This window comes from Carex rostrata, chromosome 28 (assembly GCF_964058835.1).
Source record: "Carex rostrata chromosome 28, lpCarRost1.2, whole genome shotgun sequence".
NCBI classification, from domain to species: domain Eukaryota; kingdom Viridiplantae; phylum Streptophyta; class Magnoliopsida; order Poales; family Cyperaceae; genus Carex; species Carex rostrata.
Genome location: NC_135945.1, coordinates 5421106 through 5444490, shown reverse-complemented (window position 1 = coordinate 5444490; position 23385 = coordinate 5421106). Strand labels below are relative to the sequence as shown.

The 23385-nt window shown below is 34.7% G+C and overlaps 1 protein-coding gene across 1 annotated transcript; it reads right to left on the bottom strand.

Moving 5' to 3' along the window:
- Positions 1 to 712: 712 nt before the first annotated feature.
- On the bottom strand, positions 713 to 1425 carry LOC144545935 (inorganic phosphate transporter 1-2-like). The gene has a single exon (XM_078294487.1). The coding sequence runs from the start codon at positions 1404 to 1406 to the stop codon at positions 828 to 830; it is 579 nt and encodes a 192-aa protein (XP_078150613.1). The 5' UTR covers positions 1407 to 1425; the 3' UTR covers positions 713 to 827.
- Positions 1426 to 23385: the final 21960 nt, after the last annotated feature.

The following is a 23385-nucleotide window of genomic DNA, read 5'->3' as shown; positions in this document are numbered from 1 at the left end:
AAACTACTGGAGTGCTCCAAACACATTCAATTGGAGTGTTGTATTAAGATTGTAAATGCCCTATTATAGTGCCATATAGAAACACTACTAGAGTGCTTCAAGCGCCTTCAATTGGAGTGTGTTATTAGGGTTGTAAAATGGGTTATTATCTTGCCATCTGGAAACACTGCTAGAGTGCTCCAAATACCTTCAATTGAAGGGTTTTATTAGAGTTACAACAACCCTATTATCTTGCTATATAGGGACACTACTAGGATGCTCGAAACACCTTCGATTGGTGTGTTGTATTTAGGTTGTAAATACCCTATTATCTTGCCATCTGGAGACACTACTAGAGTGCTCCATAATCCGTTAATTGGATGGTTGTATTAGGGTTGAAAATGCCCTATTATCTTGTATTCTGGAGACAATACTAGAGTGCTCCAAAACACCTTTATTTGGAGTGTTTTATTGGGGTTGTAAATGTCCTATTATCTTGCCATATGGGGATACTACTAGAGTGGTCCAAATACCTTCAATTGGAGTGTTTTATTAGGGTTACAATAACCCTCTTATCTTGTCATATAAAGAGACTACTAGGGTGCTCCAAACACCTTTAATTGGAGTAGGGCTGGGCAAAATTGCTCGATCTCGCAACTCACTCATGAATGGCTCGCTTTAACTCGCTTATTTATAACTCGAGTCAGTTCCAACTCGAGTCAGTCGCAAGGACCAATCATCTGGTCAAGTAGAACCAGCATATTGGATATTTTTAATTATATTGCTACCGATTAGAGGGATTTGATCAAAGAGGCCGCTGATTATACACAAGAAATTAAAGTGAATATCTAAAACCAATCAAAGCCAAACCTGACGGGTTGTTCAAAATGAATGATAAGAATTTTTATTACCTGCATGGCAAAGACAGCAGCAATGAAGGAGCCACGAGTTTTCTTGTTGGCATACTCAGACGTAATGGTAGCCGAGAGAGGATAATCGCCACCAACACCAAATCCTAACCAGAAGCGGAAGAAGCATAGTGTTGTAATGACACCTTTCGGCTGGTGGCTGAAAGAGAGGCCTGACGCAATGGAGCAAATGACCATCATAATCAGTGTGAAACCGTACACACTTTTCCTGCCCAGCTTATCACCAAGCCACAAGAATAATAACTGGCCTGAAAGGGTCCCACAAAGGGCCACACCAGTTACAGCAGCAGACACATTTGGTGGGAGGGTTCCCGGATTTTTGTAGCTGGGATCCGTATAATAGAGACGGCCAATAAGCTTGGCGACAATTGAAATAACAAAAAGATCATATGCGTCAGTGAAAAATCCCATGCCAGCAATAACAATTGCCAGAAAATGGTATCCTTGTGTCTTGGCCTTGTCAAGCTTGTCCAAAACTGCTAGCTGTTGGCGCGCCATTTTTGCTGATTGTTTTGAACTGCCTTGCTCCTCTTCTTGTTTTTAATTATCTTACTGTAATGAAAAAAAACGTAAGTTATGCATTTTTCTAGTTATCAATATACTTAGATAAACTGCAAAATAAATTTTATATATAAATATATATATATAGAGACTAATGTGCATTCGAATGTATATGGGCCAAAATACATACGGTTCAAATTCAACTTTTCAAAATCTAAACGGTCGATCTGAACCGTTCATCTTGTTCTCCATATTAATATGTGCTTGGAGACCAAATTTTATATTTTTCTGAATATTTTTACTATTTATTAAGTATTTTACAAAATTGTTGATCGGTAGCTTAACAAAACAGTAAAATCAGCAGCTACCGTTGGATCAACAATTTTGTAAAATACTTAATAAATAGTAAAAAAATTCATAAAAATGTAAAAAAATTTCTCTAAGCACATATAAATATGAAGAACAAGATAAACGGTTCGGATCGACCGTTTGAATTTTGAAAAGTCGAATTTGGATCATATGTATTTCGGCTCGTATACATTTGAAAAACAATATTATAACTCGAGTTACATAGCATCGGCCACAGTAAATCCCAATATAGACCTAAAACCAAAATACCAAATCCCTCATACCCTCACACACCCAAATCAAAATCTTGCCAATGTGCCAAACACTAAACCCTAGACATTTAATATGTCTCTTTCTCTCATTCTCACGCTAACCCTAACCCAGCCCAAGCCCTCATTTCGTCGACCTATCCACCGTCCGCCGTCCATTTCGACGACCCATTTACTCTCTGTCTCTCACTACCAGAGCCGTGCACGACAGGACCAGCACAGCGATCACCTTGCTGCTTCTCTGTGAAAGTACTGTACCGGTGTTCGCTTATAGTTTGCATTACTTTGTGACATATTTCTCTAGAAGAGTAGTTCATTGCTTATTTATTTTAGTATCTTGAAAAGTTTAAGGCTCTATTGTCCGTAGTCGCTTACTATTTTGTATTTTCTTTTAAATAGAATTTGTTTGTCTATGACAATCCGCAAGATACTCATTTTAGGAAATATGAAATTGCCTAATGCATTTTTCATGCTAACTATTACAAAATTTGCAGAGAAAGGATAGCAATCAAAGGCTTGCGCAAAGAAACCAGTTTTAATTTTTTGTGTGTATGTGAAAAAATGGTGAAATCAACTATTCATTGTAAACGAGTTGCGAGTCAACTTGAGTTGATAACGAGCTGAGTTTGTAACATTCCGAAAAATTGAGTCATTATTAATTATGTTCACAATTTTTTTTCATAATATAATAAAGGTTATAATTTCTTTTGAGAACATATATTAGTTATAATCATATTACTTTAAAAAAAAAATACAAACATATAATCGTATAGTTATTATTTTTTTCTTTTATACATTCTAAAGGGTAAATTTCGCTGTAGGTCACTAATCTTTGTTATTTGTCACGAATTGGTCACTCAAGTTTGATTTGTCCCTTTTGAGAAACTCAACTTTTTTATTTGTCCCAATCAAGTCCCTCTACACTTTTCCATCCAAAATTTTAACGAAATATTACTATTCCGTCCAAAAAATTAACGGAATATACTCATTCCATCTAAAATATTAACGGAATGAGCATATTACATCCAAAATACTGACGGAACTAGTATATTCCGTTAAAATTTTGGATGAAAAAAATAGAGGGACTTGATTGGGACAAATAACAAAGTTGAGTGACTCAAAAGGAACAAATCAAACTTGAGTGATTAATTCGTGACAAATAACAAAGTTTAGTGACCTACAGCGAAATTTACCCCATTCTAAATTATTGATTTGACTAACTTTATTTCTATTTTTTATTTGATTCTTAGGTCATTAATTTGTGTATTTAATTATATTAATTTGATAATTTGATTTAAAAAATGCGGCAATATAGCTGAGTCCATTCTTAATTGTCCCTTTGATTTCTTCACACGATACACATTACATGTATGATAGTTACCATAATTTTTTACTAATTAAACTACTATAAATTATCCTCCATAATTTACTTTAAATATTAAATAAATAAAAGAAGGAAACGACGCCTTGTAAAAGGCATGCATGGTAACCTCCTTAATTATTTTTCCTGTCTTTCTTTTGTTTCGCTAAGATTAATTATAACTGCCTTGTTGAGTTATAAAACCCCCTCCATCCGTACCCTAGATTCACATCATTCCTCTGTCAAATTTCTTTTGGCTTTATCCTATATCTACTTAGAATATAATCTACAATTGATTTATTCGTCTTATATCATCAAAATCAACCACACCATAATCAGCCCTGAAAGTATAAATATTTTGTTTTCATATCAATTATCATATGTTCGTTTTGAACTCCTACTACATCGCAGTGATTTCGAGTTATTGTTGCAATTTGATTTGAAATGTCGAATGTTTCACTAATAAGGTAACCGGACTTCTCTATAACTGTGTTTTTGTTTTGTATGGTTGATTTGAATATTGGTGTTGTATATCGGTGTTGCATATTGGATTATGAGAAATAAATTTATTTGATTTTATTTGAAGCACATGAGATGCTAGAAGAACTTATTTAATGTAATATTGCTTGCAATTGTCATACAAGTGAGACCCGTTGTGTATTGAGCCAAGTGGTGATAGGAAAAATTTTAAATTCTCACCATATAAACATACACATGAAATTCCTACAGTGGTATCAGAGCTTTGGCTTATTTTTATGACAATTAGACTATTTAATTAGTGCTAATTTAATTGCACAAGTGTTTGGTTAACTATCTCTCAAGTTTCTTGTTCATAGATCTGTCATTTTTTGTTCTTAAGGCATTAAATTATTTTGGTACTGTTTGAATCAAGAATTTTTGTGGATCTAAAATTCTTACATTAGTTTATGATATGTAGATGGAGATTCTAAAATAAAACAGGGAGTTTAGACCGTTTTATTAAGATAAAAAAAAATAACAAAGCAAGTACAGCGCAATTTTTCCTGTGCTCAGTTTTTTTGTTTTTGTTAAGATTCAAAAATATCATATCTGAAATTTGGCTGAATGAATTTTTGTTTGCCACCTATCATTAGAAAGATAATGAAGTCTAGTTTCTGAAAAACTATATTTTGAAATACAAAAATATTACGAATTTTGTGTGAAATTAAAAATTACAGAGATAATACAATCTGTTTTTAGAAATGGAACCCGAGATGAAATGTAATTTTATCACAAACTAATACACAATTTTTTGTGTTCTTTATATTTCTAGAAAGGTTCTTAAGTCTAGTTTTCAAAAATGTATGGTTTTAATTTTAATTCGAAACACACAATCTAGGGCATATAAAATATTGACTGATATGCAGCAAACCTGTTAGTTTGTAATAATCTAGAAGTCAATAATACGATAATTTATCATAAAGCTTTGTTCATGAATTGGATGATTAATATCATTTTGTTGCCTTGAGTATTATTGAATTTATGGATCATTTCGAGTTCATGACTGAAATTGTGAAACTCCATAATATAGATAATATATACTCTTAAAAGGTCACTGACCAAGGTAATTAGCAGGAACACTAATTACCGCGATAAGGTTAGTATGTGGATTAAAAGATGGTTAAGTTTTACAAACCACCTGACACGAGATGTCATTTTAATCACATAGATACATGTTCTAGGAACATGGTATTTGACAGACCCCGAATGAAACATTAAATAGAATTGTGTTCGTGTCATTAATGTTTTTCATTCAGTGTCACGTTCTAAAGTATGAGGTATTTATCGTTCCCACTAAGAAATATGTATGTGTGATTGCTATCTACCGCTGTCCGTAAAAAGCAGTCATAACGGTAGCTTTTCCATATGTATAGCTTAGCTGAGGAAGTGATAGTTTACCAAGAATACTATTTGTCCCTCGTATCTCTATACGAGCTATAGCATCACTGGGCCCCTTGATAGAGTAAGATTATCTGCTAGCGGTATAATTACAAGAGTAATTATATTTGATAATCTGCTCAAGATCAAGAAAAGATTAAGTTAGCAAGGATGACACACATCTACCTTGAAACTAATCTGATAGCTATGAGACAGAAGAACAGACACAAGTAAATTGTTTACTGGATCGTGATATTGTACAGTACAGCATCATCTGCGTAATTGGATGGTCATGATGTGTTGCCAGATGCCACCCATGACTAACAGAAGTTAAAACAGTTTTAACTCTGTTTACCAACATAACACAGATCCTATTGGGTCACACCATATAGGAGCTACTCGGAGAATCTTACTGATTAATTATAAATTGATTATAATTAATATTAAGATGGTTATAATTAATTATACGTGTTATAATTAAATTATAAATGTTATGTAAAAATAACAAGCAAAAACATTGGTTAATTTATAAACGTGTATGACACGTTGTATAAAAGTTAACCGGTTAATTTATAAATGTGCAGGACACATTGTATAAATTATCGAAACAACAAATAACCGCAAGAAAAATATATATAATTATTCAGAATAATTATACGAATATTATTTGTGTTCGGGCCGAGGGCATTCGAGTCTTTTCAGATTCGATCTTATCCGCATGACACGTCATCGATCCTATCCAGATGACATGTCATCGATACCGAAACAAATAACCGAAAGAAAAATATATATATAATTGTTTAGAATAATTATACGAATATTATTTGTGTTCGGGCCGAGGGCATTCGGGTCTTTTCAGATTCGAGCTTATCCGCATGACACGTCATTGATCCTATCCAGATGACATGTCATCAATCCTATCCACAAGGGCAAAATGGTCATTTCACACCTATGCCACCTTGCATGTGTAGAAGCATGGAGAAGGATGTGGAAGGGTGTGGAAGGGGTATTTTGGTCATTTCACATATAGAAAGATGAGGTGTCAATGGCATATCTTGTAAATAGGCCGAACTTGGAGGGCATTTTGGTCTTTTGCAACCAAATTTAAACACTATAAATAGGGGTGGAGGGGTAGAGAGAGAAAAATATATTCACATATATACATATGCACATTCACATGTATCTTTTCGTGCAGAAACGAATCGGTATTTTCTCTCTTTCTCGGTTTCTCTCCCAAATAGTGTTTCGGTTGAGAAAAGAAAGTTATACGTAGTTGACGTATAATCTTGCGGGTTGTTGTGGAGAATATTTACGGGATCGATGAATAGTGTTTTACCGAATTTAGCGGTATGTCAGTTTTGCATATTGATGAAACTGAGCAACCGAAAATTCGTGTTTACGGGTTTTCGTCTTTTCCCCGTGAATAGTGTTTTTGCAGAATTCCGCGGTTTACGGTATTTCTGGCAGAAGAAATAAACCGCTCTCCGGTTAGTCCTGGTGGATAACCGATAGAGGCATCAGACGTCTGATGCTCCGTTCCGAGTCGATTCCTTCCCTGGTGAGGCTCTACTCGCTCGGTCTGCATTCCAACTGTGATTTGGAAACAAGGTATAAATATGTTATATTAATCTATTTAATTTGTAAGTAGATTAAAGTTTTAGAAATCAATCATGGAGTAGATCTGTAAAAGGATTAAATTGGGTTTTGATGCCAAAGGAATACTGAAGGTGGACCGCCTTGGAAAGTTTCCTGACATACCCCGTTTAATCCTGAGCTTAAGTTGGCCGTAGAAATTTTTGTTCTGCGGTCATTCCGCACCTTAAGCCTAAACGGGTTTCCGGTTAGCACCGCGCAAAACCCAACAGTGGTATCAGAGCACAAGGCTCTCCCGCTGATTGATTTTCTAAAAGTTATAACTTATGCAAATTAAGTGCATATACCGCATATCAGTTTAATTCTTACATTTGCAGCTTAAGTCCAAAACCGATTAGAAATGAGATTTTCTTGGATCGGTTCTACCGACTAAGAAAGTTAAATTAGATTTAAGCTTTCTTTATGCTTTCTTATGAAATGTAAACTTTTACATTTCTTGGATCGGTTTTCCGACCGAGAAAGATAAAATAGGATTTTATGCTTTCTTTATGTTTTCGTTTTCAAAACTTTCAACTGCGTTTGAGTATATCTAAGAATGTGATGAAGCAATAAAGTACCCAAGTAAGAACTGCTAATCTCCACCCGTAAACGACAAGGTTAATGACAAGAAAAGTCTCGGCTTTTCGTCTAACCCTCGTTTACGTGTCCTGATAGCTGGCCCAAAGGGGACTTTGTCACGTTACCAAATTACTCTATGCTTTTGAAATGGCAAAATTTAGTGTAAGTTTTTCGCCTTTTCGAAAACCTTCGGATAAGTAAAGTTCATCGAAGAATGTGATGAAGCAATAAAGTACCTGAGTAAGAGCTGTCATTTCCACACAAGAAAGAGATGGTTCTGTCTAGGAAAGATTGAGTCTAAGCGGTCCTCGTGACCCCAATCTTTCCTGGGAGCCCCTTTCACGTGTCCTAATGACTGGCCCAAAAGGAACTTTGTCACGTTACCAAATTGCTTTATGGACCGAAAAGAATATCTGATTTTAAAACATATAAATTGTTTATGTGCTTTAAATGGTATAAATAAGAACTGAGCATAGCTGCAAAATAAAGAATTGGTAACTGATAGATTATATACCCGACTTGGTCCCGTATATAAGTAAATTAGATTTACAGCTTAGAGTAAATTAGATTTACTGCTTTAAAATGAAAATGGGTAAAACTAGATTTACCGTCTTTCTAAGGAACCGTGAAATAAAACTTTCTTTGAAGAAAAATATGAATGTGGGATCACATTTGACATTGTTTCTTTCTGACTTCCTTTCCACGACTGCTTGCTGAAGCATATGAAAGAGGTCTTTTAGGAAAATGTAAATGAGATCATATTCACTATTTTTTCTGTCTGACTTCCTTTCCACGACTGCTTACTGAAGCATATGAAAGAGGTCTTTGAGGAAGATAGGAAGTGGATCACAATCGGTATTTTTCTGACAAGCAACTTTCACGTGTCCGTAACGCTGACCAAGGTCAACATTACGAACTGAAAGAAATATACGTGACTCGGTTACATATATAGGTAAATCAGATTTGCTGCTATCATATAAAAACGTATAGATTAGATTTACCGTTTTTATAAGAAACCATATAAACTACCTCTACAAGATAGACGGTAGCTAAAGTTAGTTACAAGAACTGACTGCTTAACAAAGCTAAGCGTATCAAAGAGGTACTGATAAGACATAAACTAATGGAGATCACATTCGATATTTTAGACTTCCTTTCCACGACTGCTTAATGAAGCATATGAAAGAAGTCGCTATAAAAATACGAATAGAATCACATTAGTCGTTCTTTCTGACATAAGCTAAGAAAAGAAATGGAGATCACATTCCGTATTCAAGACTTCCTTTCTATAATTGCTTAATGAAGCATATGAAAGAAGTCGCTATAAAGATACGAATAGAATCACATTAGTCGTTTTTTCTCACATACCCCTTTGGAGATTGATGGCACTGTTAAGCATAAACACCAACCCATTAAATACTAAGTAGTATGCCCTTCCCACTCTATCCTCCTCAAACCATTGTTCATTGGTTGATGATTAAACTACTCAGTAGACATCGCCTTTTACCTTTGGTGGTCGAGGGTTATGTCCGACATATCAAACCAAATAGAGTGAGGTTACTTACCGATGATTTCCAAAACAGTTTTGGGCTCGGGGCAAAGTCTTCGTTAAAAACACGTGATGTTTTAACGAAACCAAGAATCACAAGGAGATGTGATTAGCAAGTTTGCTTACCTAAGATAACTGATAACCATGATATGCATACACTGCCTTGGTTATTAGTGAAAATATGGATCTTGGTCCTACTGCAAACGGGAATAGAACAAATTTGCAGTAGGAGTTTTATTATTGAATAAAACATTACATGAACAAAGCTAAAATCTTTACTATAAACGTTGTAGAAATATGGCTAAATAAACGTCTCTCTTTACGCTCTCTATTCGAAAGGTAGACATACGTGAGAAAAAGGGAATGTATCCTAAATACACCGGTCCCTGCTGAAATAGTAGAGAGCAGCTCTGTCAGTACTCACACGCTTCGTATGACAAGCAATGATGAGAAACTGGAGAAGCTTAATTGTCCGTGGAGCCACGAGTTGGCCACGGAAGTTATCCTGAACTCATTTCCTCTCAGCTATTCGGAGTTCATTGTGAACTCCCATAAGCAAGAGTTGGATAAGAGCTTGCAGGAGCCCCAAGGGATGCTGAGGATCACTGATAAAGACATCGAGAATAGCTCTCATGTCCTCATGATCCAAGAAGGTGGGAAGAAGATCAAGAAAGCAAAAGGGAAAAACGGCTATTAAGTACAAAGGCAAAGGGAAGTTGGTTCCGGGAACGAACTCTCCCAAGATAAAGGTTTCTGCTAACTCTGACTGCTATTTTAGCAATAGCAAAGGTCACTGGAAGAGAAACTGCCCGGAGTATCTTGGAGATATGAAGTTTGAGAATGTTTCAAAAGTCTCAGTCTCAAGTATTTATGTTATTGAAATTAATGTTGCGACCTCTCTTAATGATTGGGTACTGGATACCGGATCATGTGCTCATATTTGCACGAATATGCACGCACTAAGAGAAAGTTACGCAATAAGGAAGTACAACTCCGAGTTGGAAACGGAGCACAAGTTGCAGCCGTTACAGTCGGTAGGATAGAATTGTACTTGCCTAGCGGGTTTATTCTGGAACTAGAAAATGTCTATTTTGTTCCTACCATTTCTAGAAATATCATATCAATCTTGTGTTTAGAGATGAATGGTTTCTCATTTGTTATAAAGGACAATAGATGTTCTATTTATAAAAATGAGACATATTATGGATCATCTTACTTGTTAAATGGTCTTTATATGCTAGAAATGGAAAACCCCGTGTTTAACATCAATAACAAAAGACTCAAAACGTTTCATGAAAGTATTGACTTACATGAGACATAAGTCTGAATCCTTTGACGAGTTCAAGGAATTTAAGACTAAAGTAGAAAATCAACTGAATAAAAGTATTAAGGCATTACGGTAGGACCGTGGAGGCAAATACTTGAGTTATGGTTTTCAAAACGTACTTAAAGGAATGTGAGATAGTCTCACAACTCACACCTCTAGGGACACCGCAATGATTACGGTGTTGCCAAGAAAATGAAACAAACCATGCTGGACATGATTCGTTCCATGATGAGTAACGCCACCCTTCCAAAATCATTTTGGGGACACGCACTAGATACTGCCGCACTAACGATAAATATGGTTCCATCCAAGTCAATTGAAAAGACTCCATACGAGTTATGGTTTGGGAAATCCCAAATATGTCTTATCTTAAAAATGGGGTTGCGAAGTATTTGTCAAACGTCTGACGTCTGACAAACTTGGTCCCAAATCTGACAAGTGCTTTTTCATAGGGTATCCTAAGGAAATGAAAGGATATTACTTCTATTACCAGTCCGAGAACAAATTAGTTGTTGCTCGTCATGGTATACTTTTGGAGAACGAGTTTCTTGCAAAAGGAAGTAGTGGGAGTAATGTAATACTTGAAGAAATTCAAGATACATCACACAATATAATATCTGAAACAGATCAGATAATCCCACCACTTGATACTTCGGCTGATGAGCATCTGGAAGAACCAAATCCACAAGTAGCTGTGGAAGAGGTTCTAGTCCTGAGCTCAAGTGCTTCAACACAAGTTGAAGAAGAACTAAATCCGCACACTGTTGCGGATGAAGTTCGACAGCCAGAAGAACAAGTGCTACGTAGGTCAACAAGAACAGTCCATGCACCCGAGAGGTACTTGGGACTACACGAGATCTCAGTCTATGATACTGAAGATCCTTTGACCTATGCGGAAGCAATGGATAGACCCGACTCTGATAAATGGCTGGAGGCCATGAGATCCGAAATACAGTCCATGTATGACAACACGGTCTGGAACCTAGTTGTACCACTTGATGGGGTGAAACCCATAGCTAACAAGTGGGTTTTCAAAAGGAAAACAGACATGGATGACAATATGACTATTTACAAAGCACGGCTAGTAGCGAAAAGGTTTCAAACAAATTCTGGGAATTGATGAAACTTTTTCACCCGTGGCTATGTTTAAGTCAATTCGGATACTCCTAGCAATTGCCGCATTTCATGATGATGAAATATGGCAAATGGATGTCAAAACTGCCTTCTTAAATGGAAATTTAAGAAGAGGATGTGTACATGACACAGCCTACGGGTTTTGAAGATCCAGAGAATGCTGGGAAGGTATGCAAGCTTCTTGAATCCATTTATGGATTGAAGCATGCATCACGGAGTTAGAATCTTCGATTTGGCGAAGAAGTCAAAAAGCTTGACTTCGTCAGATGCGAAGAAGAATCTTATGTGTACAGAAAAACTAGTGGGAGTGCCATCGCCTTTCTTAAATCTTATATGTAGATAACATACTCTTAATAGGAAACGATATTCCTCTATTGCAATTAGCCAAGTCTTCATTAAAGAAAAGTTTTCTCGATGAAGGACTTGGGCGAGGATGTCTAGATACTAGGCATAAAGATCTACTGAGGTAGATCAAAGAGACTTATAGGATTAAGTCAAAGCACGTACATTGACAAAGTGCTGAATAGGTTCAGCATGCAGGATTCTAAGAGAGAATTCCTGCCAATGAATCATGGTGCACTGCTTAGCAAGACTCAGTGTCCTTCGACAACTGATGAGCAAAGCACTATGAGTAGAGTACCATACGCTTCGGCTATTGGCTCTATCATAAACACCATGTTGTGCACTCGCCCTGATGTCTCGTATGCTTTGAGTATGACGAGTAGATATCAGGCTAATCTAGGCATAAAGCACTGGAATGCTGTAAAGAATATCATTAAGTTCTTGAGGAGAACTAAGGATATGTTTCTCGTCTACAACGTTATCACCTAATACGAAAGATCATAAACATCATAAGATGTTTATAATTGATTATAAAAGATATAATTAATATAAAGGTGATGTAAAGATAAGTAGAGTTGACACAGTCAGCAACACAGCTGATCCACTCACAAAATCTCTTCCTCAAGTCAAGCACTAGATGCTTAATGCTTCTATGAGTTTGGAACGCATAGAAGATTGGCTGTGAGATTTTCTCAGGATCTACGAGATCTTAGAGAATATAGAGTTTTGTATATAAGTAGGGTCTACGATGATTGACTCCTAGCTTAAGTGGGAGATTGTTAGTTTGTAATAATCTAGAAGTCAATAATACGATAATTTATCATAAAGCTTTGTTCATGAATTGGATGATTAATATCATTTTGTTGCCTTGAGTATTATTGAATTTATGGATCATTTCGAGTTCATGACTGAAATTGTGAAACTCCATAATATAGATAATATATACTCTTAAAAGGTCACTGACCAAGGTAATTAGCAGGAACACTAATTACCGCGATAAGGTTAGTATGTGGATTAAAAGATGGTTAAGTTTTACAAACCACCTGACACGAGATGTCATTTTAATCACATAGATACATGTTCTAGGAACATGGTATTTGACAGACCCCGAATGAAACATTAAATAGAATTGTGTTCGTGTCATTAATGTTTTTCATTCAGTGTCACGTTCTAAAGTATGAGGTATTTATCGTTCCCACTAAGAAATATGTATGTGTGATTGCTATCTACCGCTGTCCGTAAAAAGCAGTCATAACGGTAGCTTTTCCATATGTATAGCTTAGCTGAGGAAGTGATAGTTTACCAAGAATACTATTTGTCCCTCGTATCTCTATACGAGCTATAGCATCACTGGGCCCCTTGATAGAGTAAGATTATCTGCTAGCGGTATAATTACAAGAGTAATTATATTTGATAATCTGCTCAAGATCAAGAAAAGATTAAGTTAGCAAGGATGACACACATCTACCTTGAAACTAATCTGATAGCTATGAGACAGAAGAACAGACACAAGTAAATTGTTTACTGGATCGTGATATTGTACAGTACAGCATCATCTGTGTAATTGGATGGTCATGATGTGTTGCCAGATGCCACCCATGACTAACAGAAGTTAAAACAGTTTTAACTCTGTTTACCAACATAACACAGATCCTATTGGGTCACACCATATAGGAGCTACTCGGAGAATCTTACTGATTAATTATAAATTGATTATAATTAATATTAAGATGGTTATAATTAATTATACGTGTTATAATTAAATTATAAATGTTATGTAAAAATAACAAGCAAAAACATTGGTTAATTTATAAACGTGTATGACACGTTGTATAAAAGTTAACCGGTTAATTTATAAATGTGCAGGACACATTGTATAAATTATCGAAACAACAAATAACCGCAAGAAAAATATATATAATTATTCAGAATAATTATACGAATATTATTTGTGTTCGGGCCGAGGGCATTCGAGTCTTTTCAGATTCGATCTTATCCGCATGACACGTCATCGATCCTATCCAGATGACATGTCATCGATACCGAAACAAATAACCGAAAGAAAAATATATATATAATTGTTTAGAATAATTATACGAATATTATTTGTGTTCGGGCCGAGGGCATTCGGGTCTTTTCAGATTCGAGCTTATCCGCATGACACGTCATTGATCCTATCCAGATGACATGTCATCAATCCTATCCACAAGGGCAAAATGGTCATTTCACACCTATGCCACCTTGCATGTGTAGAAGCATGGAGAAGGATGTGGAAGGGTGTGGAAGGGGTATTTTGGTCATTTCACATATAAAAAGATGAGGTGTCAATGGCATATCTTGTAAATAGGCCGAACTTGGAGGGCATTTTGGTCTTTTGCAACCAAATTTAAACACTATAAATAGGGGTGGAGGGGTAGAGAGAGAAAAATATATTCACATATATACATATGCACATTCACATGTATCTTTTCGTGCAGAAACGAATCGGTATTTTCTCTCTTTCTCGGTTTCTCTCCCAAATAGTGTTTCGGTTGAGAAAAGAAAGTTATACGTAGTTGACGTATAATCTTGCGGGTTGTTGTGGAGAATATTTATGGGATCGATGAATAGTGTTTTACCGAATTTAGCGGTATGTCAGTTTTGCATATTGATGAAACTGAGCAACCGAAAATTCGTGTTTACGGGTTTTCGTCTTTCCCCCGTGAATAGTGTTTTTGCAGAATTCCGCGGTTTACGGTATTTCTGGCAGAAGAAATAAACCGCTCTCCGGTTAGTCCTGGTGGATAACCGATAGAGGCATCAGACGTCTGATGCTCCGTTCCGAGTCGATTCCTTCCCTGGTGAGGCTCTACTCGCTCGGTCTGCATTCCAACTGTGATTTGGAAACAAGGTATAAATATGTTATATTAATCTATTTAATTTGTAAGTAGATTAAAGTTTTAGAAATCAATCATGGAGTAGATCTGTAAAAGGATTAAATTGGGTTTTGATGCCAAAGGAATACTGAAGGTGGACCGCCTTGGAAAGTTTCCTGACATACCCCGTTTAATCCTGAGCTTAAGTTGGCCGTAGAAATTTTTGTTCTGCGGTCATTCCGCACCTTAAGCCTAAACGGGTTTCCGGTTAGCACCGCGCAAAACCCAACAAAACCAAAACTAGAAATTTTATAATTTTTGGTCTTACCATCTTGAAATATTAATTTTTCACAAAGGCTATTTTGCAAAAGAATAATTATTTCAATCCCCACACTCCAGTACCCCCATTGTACCCCCATCTCTTAAACAGATTTTAACTTCCCATAAACTAACTTAACTAACTAGTTTAATTAAATTGATTCAAAATACTAGTATAAATACTTGGAAGATAATAAATTAATACTTGCAAATTAAGATATTAATACTTGCATATCTAACTTGATATAACTATATAGAGGGACCACTCAAAGTACATGGGGAGAAGAATCATACATATTTTTAGAGGTGGGTTTTTTTTTCTTTTTTTCAATATCTTCCAAATTTATCACGTTCTATGAGGAATTTTGCGAATCTAAAACCACGACTGTATTCTACGCAATTTATCTTTCAAATGAGATCCATGATGACGTACTTTCGGATTCATCGTCATACAAGTATTTATACCTCATTGTGCAAATATTTATACCGCATCGTACAAGTATTTATACCTATACTTGTAAGTATTTATCCCCAATCGTGGACCCCGCATCTCCGCATCACATTTCCCTAATCGTCCCTGCGTCAACCTTTCTCTAACAAAAATAGTTGACCACATAGGTATAAATACTTCAGTGCATAGCTATAAATACTTGTAATACTTGATATTAATACTTTTAAATGTCAGCAATGTCATATGTGAAAAATACTAGGTATAAATACTTAAATGATGAGGTATAAATACTTGTGTGATGACGAGCTCGAAAGTATGTCATCATGGATCTCATTTGAAAGATAAAATTGCGTAGAAGACGTTCGTGGTTTTAGATTCGCAAAATTCCTTATAGATCATGAGAAATGTTGACGAGATTGAACAAATAAAATTGGGGGTACAATGGGGGTATGAGAGTGCGGGTACTTATATCATCTCCCTTTGCAAAATCTGTAATATTAGATCTCATTCAAATTTAGGACAGATTAAGGATGAATTAATTATGAATTAATGACATTAAAAGTTTTAATTAGCTATAATGGCAATTAAGAATGAGTTAGTGACATTAATGATAATTAATTGACAATAAATGACAATTAATGACAATCCATGATATTAATGATATTTTATTGACAATAAATGACATTTAATGAATAAATGTTTATTCAATATATGAATTAAGAAATTGAGAGATATAGACTTAACTAAATAAGATTGAATTGTGCAGTAATATTATACATATGTGCTAACCTTGTTATGCATGAGGATTGTGGATTTTGTATAGCTCAAGATTTTCAATGCCTTGTGTGTTGTAATTAGAGGTTTAATAAAACCCGGGTCGGGTATACCCGACCATATTTGCCCGTGCCCGAGCCCGGGTATGGGTCGGGTACTCAGGTACGCGGGTACGGGCAAAAAACTGACCGGACGGGGTTTTTTGGACCCATACCCGATCATACCTGTACCCGACCTTACCCGTACCCGACTTTACCCTACCCGGATACCCGTCTACCCTTACCCGTACCCATACCCTTATACCCGACCCACTTTAATTCAAATTCAAACCCAAAATCTGATTTTCCCCCCACCCGATTAAAAAAAAAAAATACAGAAAAAACAGAAAAAAAAAACAGAAAAAAAAAACAGAAAAAAATAAAATAAAATACCCGTACCCGTACCCGTACCTGTACCCGCCTTACCCGTCAAGGGTACGGGTATAGGACGGGTAGGGTATGGTTTTTGAAAAATATACCCGCCATACCCGTACCCGTATACCCTTGTACCCATCCTACCCGTACCCGAGACGTACCCGTACCCGTCCCGGGTATACCCGGGGTACCCGTACCCGCCCTTGTATTAATACCCTAGTTGTAATGAATGAAGTGTATGCATGTTTGTAATGCGGCCTAAGGTGCTCATTGAAAATTAATTAGAATAATTAAATTATGGTAAAGATGTTAGATTGCCATTCATGTATGAATTAATTCATGGCTTGCATGCCACATAGGATTTAGAATTGGGTAATTCTAAATGTAAATTTTTTATTTTAGAGTTGTTCTAAAGATAGAATAATAAATGGGTAGATGCTTGTAGCTTAGAATAGTATCTTTCATGAAGGTGATTGATAGAGCTACAAGAATGCAAGCGAGAGCCATACAACCCATGAAGCTTATGAATATATGAGATAATTTAATGGTTAGGATAGGTATTGTTGTATGAATACATGACCTACCAAAATTATTACATTCATCATATGTTTACTAAGTCCATGAAAAATTTAAGAATATCTTTCCTTTCTCATTTTATCCACTTTAAGCTAGTAATTAGGAATAAATATGAGTGTGATCTTGATTGCTAGAAATTGTGAAACTTGTATGAATTTGTTGTTAAGCCACAAGTGAGTGGGAGTTGTGTGAGGCACATATTCTTACTCATTATGTGGGAATGACTTGTTCATGCTTGTTGACCAATAAAATGAGTTTTCTTATAACAAATAACCAAGATCTAGGCTTTAGTTTTGGGAAAGTGAGTTTTATTAAGAAATTGAATAATTCTTTCTTAATGAAAACGACAAGAGTCATAAGGTTATGATTGGTAAATGATACATACCTGGACAAATATCTTAGATGAGTCTATGTATTTGAAAAGGGTCTTGAGTGATTAACAAAACTGACAAACTTTAATTTTTGTTAATACAAATTTTATAAATTCATGAACACTAACATATACCCTTAAAATGAAATTTTTGTAGCTATGTCTACACTTTCAAATTTTCTGCGTTCTATGGTCGAAAAACACCCCATTGCTAATGATGGGTCAAACTATTTCGATTGGATTCTCAAACTGAATATTGTGTTGCGCTTAGAGGATCTCTTACACATTTTGGAAAGCGATTACCCAGAAGAGGAAGAGAAAGACAAGCCAACTGATGAAGAAAATGAGAGTCAAAAGAAATGGAATGATTAGCAGCGAACTGTGCAGACACTGATCTTGGCCAGTATTGGCGATCAGTTGCAGAAAAAGTTCCTTGATACTCCAGCCAAGGAAATTATAGAATAACTGGAGAGGATGTTCACTGATAGTGCTCGCAAGGAGCACTATAAGACCACCATCGCACTCATAAGGTGCAAGATGATGGAGGGTGAATCTGTCTCAGTGTACTTTTTCAAAGTACATGGTTATCTGGAGTAGTTGAAGAAATTGAAGTCTCTAATACCTGAGGACATTGCTGAGGATCTCATTCTAGGATCGCTTCTATACTCTTACAAGAATTTCATCATGCATTATCACATGCGTGAAAAGAGTATGACAATGAATGAGATCCATAATGCCCTCAAAACTGTTAAAGTTGACATGGGAAAGACAGGAGAAATATGTCCTTGCCATCGATCCAAATAGCAAGAAGATTGCCAAGAATAAAGGCAAGACAAAGAGCAAGACAAGTAAGGCGCGTTCCTTATTCAAGGGCAAAAGTGGAGGGGCTCAAGCGAGCACCTCTAAGGGAAGCAAGGTTAAGAATTCTCCTAGTTCCAACACTGAATGCTTCTATTGCCATGAAGAGGGACATTTCAAAATGAATTGCACTAAGTGCAAGCGTGACTTGGATAAAGGCAAGATTGAACGTAAGCGCCCTAAAGGTATACTTTTATTGAATTAAATTAAAATTTAGCCACAACTATCCAAGATTGGGTAATGGATACCAGATCATGTGCTCACTTAGTTCCTAATGTGCAGGCACTAAGGGATATGAGACCTCTCTCGAAAGGAGAGGTGGTATTTAAGGTCAAAAATGGTGCAAGTGTTTTTGCGATCACTGTCAGCACTCTTGATCTTGATTTATCTAGTGGTTTTTGTTTAAGTTTAAAGAATGTTTATCATGTTCCTTCAGTATTTAGAAACATTATTTCTGTATCATGTTTGGATGTAGAAGGTTTTTGTTTTGTAATAAATAACTCACGTATTCTATTAATGTAGAAGGTTTGGATGTAAAAGGTTTTTGTTTAAGAAGAACGATCTATTTTATGCAAATGTTTTCATTTCAAATGGATTGTATTTACTTGATTTAGATGAGGATAAACATTTGTTGAATATCAGTAACAAGAGACTCAAGATGTCTCAAACAAATGAGACACTCTTGTGGCAATATCACATTGGTCACATAAACGAGAAATGCATAAAGAAATTGCAGCAAGCAAATCTTCTAGATTTGCTTGACAGAGCAATTGGTACGTGTGAATCTTCTTTAACTAGAAAGATGACCAAATCACCATTTAAGAAGAAATGTGAGAGATCAAATGGCTTATTGGAATTGATACATTCTGATGTATGCGATCTAATGAGTACTAGTGCAAGAGATTGTTATAAGTACTTCATTACCTTCATAGATGATCACAGCCGATATGACTATGTGTATCTTATGAAGAACAAGAGTGAATCCTTTGAGAAATTCAAAGAATACAAGAATAAAGTAGAGAACCAACTTGACAAGAGAATTAAGGCTCTACGAACTGATCGTGGAGGAGAATACTTGAGCAATGAGTTTAACACATATTTAAAAAAAAATGTGGCATTATACCACAACTTACTCCACCCGGGACACCACAGTGGAATGGTGTTTCCGAGAGGAGAAATCGAACCTTACTTGATATGGTTTGTTCAATGATGTGTCAAACAGAAGTACCTTTATATTTTTGGGGGTCACGCACTCCATACCGCAGCTCACACACTAAATATTGTTCCATCTAAATCTGTTGAGAAAACTTCACATGAGTTGTGGATGGGTAAACCACCAAACATATCTTTTCTCAAAGTTTGGGGTTGTGAAGCATGTCAAGCGTATGATCTCAACAAAACTTGAACCCAAAGCGGATAAATGCTTTTTCATTGGATACCCAAGAGAAACAAAATAATATAGCTTTTGGCACAGGTCAATGAATATTATATTCGTTAAGAAAGGTGTAGTATTTTTAGAGAAGAAGTTTCTCGAAAGAATCAAAAGCGGTGGTAGTAGGATGACACTTGAGGAAACTCAAGAAGATCTATAATGCAAGAATGACATGATGACATAAAACCTCTTATGGTCAATAATATAAAGTTTTATATTATCGCCAAGATGACATAGATCCTCTATATGGTCACACTAACTGAAGAGAAACAACAAGTATTTTACATTTCATAATGATATATAAGATAAAATACATGTGATGAAATGCTAAAATAAAATGTCATAATATGACATGTTTAGACCATAAATAAATTTATGAAGTTATGCAAATATTATTTGGTATAATGTTTGAATACATTATAAGAATAATAAAAATATTGTATAAAGCATTATGGAGAGAAGGGTAAAACAAAAGTAGTAACATGTGGAGTGAAGAGAGGGTGACACGTGAGTGGAAATGAGGTTAGGTTAGTGGTGACAAAAATGAAAAATTTGATAATAGAAAAGTAGAGGCCGTGCCATGTGTCCCTAAATAAAATTCTTGAACTTAAAAAAATATATATTCTATTATATATTGTTCTCAACTAAATGATTAGTAGGTTTCAATTAGCTTATTTGCATTTTTTAAAATTACTTAAACTTCATAATTACCAAGATTTTAACTAACACCATATTACAATAAAAATATCTAAGGCTAGAGTAAAACTTTTCAAATTATTGAAAGACGAAATTTTTATAATTATCCTTTAAAATTCAGATTTCTATTTTTAAACAAATTTTATTTGAAGTCCAATAAAATTTTGTAATATTCAAAAATTGGTATGTTACAGCTAACGTTTGAAAATAATATAACCAACTATAAAATAATATAAACTGAATCAATAAAACATTTCCAATGACATTTTCTGAAGTATTTCCATGAACATTCTCAATAAAATAATATAAACAGACTAAGCAAAACATTTCCAAGGGCTGAGCCCTTGAAAATAATTTGTCCAGCCATAAAATAATATAAACTTTATTAAAAAACCATTTCCATGACCATTTGCCCTAGTATTTCCATGAGCCTTCAATATAATATAATATTTGGTCTGTTTTGGTGAGTTGCGAGTCATGCCAAACTTTTTTCAAAGGTGTAAATGATACATTTCCATGGGCACACATGAAGTATTTCCATGCGCTACTTTTTCTAAGGGCTTGCCTTTGGAAATGGTTTACAGTGTTAGAACAGTGTTAGAAAAGCCCATTTTAATTCCAAGAGCCCTTCATACTGTTGGAAATGACTTTTCGGATTCTTGGAAAAAATCAAAAATCTAGTAGTGTGTGCCATCTTTCATAAATCATTCAAAATTAGTAAAATTGGTATTGTACATGTTCATTATATAACCAATTTACTGAGCTATTTAGATCGAAAAATAGAAATGAAAAACTCAATCGAAAACTTCAACTCAATTTTTAAGGTTGTTCTCTTTCTTTTTCAGCAATTGTGAATATCGAATATCAGCAAAGCTATCAGCAACGCATGCATCTTCTTGCAAGCTTTTCGAAAAGTGGTCATTTGCTAAAATCGGACACTCGAAAGTTGTTTTATGGCCGTTTGAAGTTTCATCGTTATTTTTCGCCTTCTCAATGAAGATATCGTCTCTTTTGCTTTATCCTTTGTTTAGCTTGGCCTATTTACGAGAGATGTCATAGATAAATACATGTAGAATAACAATTTTTACTATTTTTGGAATATTTTAACTATTTTTTGTGAAAGAGAACAATAGTATATTTCCTAGGTATATAGGTTCTATATAATATCTAAGGTTTAGCCCTAGCTTCACTCATATATATTTTATTTAAAAAAATTAAAGAATATGAGTATTCAAAAAGAGAGAGAGAAAAAGAAAAATCATATAAGCAGTGAAACCAAATTACTGTAAGTGTCTAATTTTAAAACATTCATTCTATACACACTAAAAAAAATTATAGCAAACCGCCTCACAGTGGGGCAGTTAAGTATCAAGAGCAAACCTCCCCAAAATGAGGCGGTTAGGTCATATTTATTTAATTTTTTAAAATGAAGGACATATTTGCTAAATGTTTTTAGGATATTTAAAAAAAAAAAAAACAGTCACAGTCGGCTAACCTATTTACTATGCGAGCATATAATTTGATAGAACTGTCCTTGCCCTTAAAGTCTCAATAAATAGTTTTTGGATGTAAATGATTATTGGACTACAATAGAAATGAAGAGTTTAGTTTCAAAACTCATTATATATATTGATTACAAATGAGGAATTCAAATTGTTGAAATTGATCTACTTGACGAGTGATATGTTTACCAACAAAATTAATAAATTACTTTTCAGACTAATTTATTATAAAGTCAAGTGATTAAAAATTATTGAAAAATATATTCATTAAAATTAGAGGAGGGTTCAAATGCCTTCATTTTTTGTGCCTCCACGATGCCTCTATTTTTTAAAACTTTAATAACTCAAAATTTAAAACTTAAAAGTCAAAATAAAGCCATTAGATGTGATCTATGTTATTTTTTTTATATGCTCATCACATTTCTATTTTATTTTTATGTGAATCAATAAGTTGAAAAATAAACGTCTAGAAATTATCCACATTAGTACGTTTTTTACAAGCTCTAAATCACAACTAAAATAAAATTAAAATATCATAATTTTTTTATAGGCATGTAGAGAAAATGATCTAAATCATATCCAACATTTTTATTTTGACTTTTAAGTTTTAAATTGAGTTATTAAAGTTAAAAAAAATGGAGGTATGGTGGAGACACAAATTAAATATGGAGGCATTTGAACCCTCCTCTTAAAATTAACTTGGTTTTATGCTCCAATCATGCTCCACATCCTTATCTTAGTTTTCAAATTCTGAACTGCTCAACATGATCTCCATATTGAAATTTGTTTGGATACCAAATTTTATATTTTTATAAAAAAAATTACTATTTTTTTAGATAGGTACAAATCATTGTTGTGGATGGTCCAAAATTATCATAAAACAATTATTTTGCACCTATCAAAAATTTTTGTAAAAAGGTTCGAAAAAAATATAAAATTTGGTCACCAAGTGCATTTTAATATGAAGATTATATTGGACATTTCAGATCAACTTTTCGAATTTTAAAATCATAAATAATAATGTATAACATGATTGAAACAGAAAACTAATATTAAATTTTGCTACAAATTAGAAAAGTTTATATTGTTCCAATTTAGTTTTGATATCAACTAAGACAATATCAATTTGGTTTTTTCCCAATTCAGACCGTGAACTTTGTCCAATTGGAACGGTAATTAAATCCTCATCCCCAATTCTCATTTTTTCTGGATAGGTATTTCCATGCGGATTCCTGTCCTACGTTAATAGGTGTTTGAATTTGTATAAATTTAAATAATAGCCTACAGTTGAAACA

Bases quoted from the DNA above. Each gene is read 5' to 3' on its own strand.
- LOC144545935 (XM_078294487.1), bottom strand. From the start codon at position 1,406: ATGGCGCGCCAACAGCTAGCAGTTTTGGACAAGCTTGACAAGGCCAAG.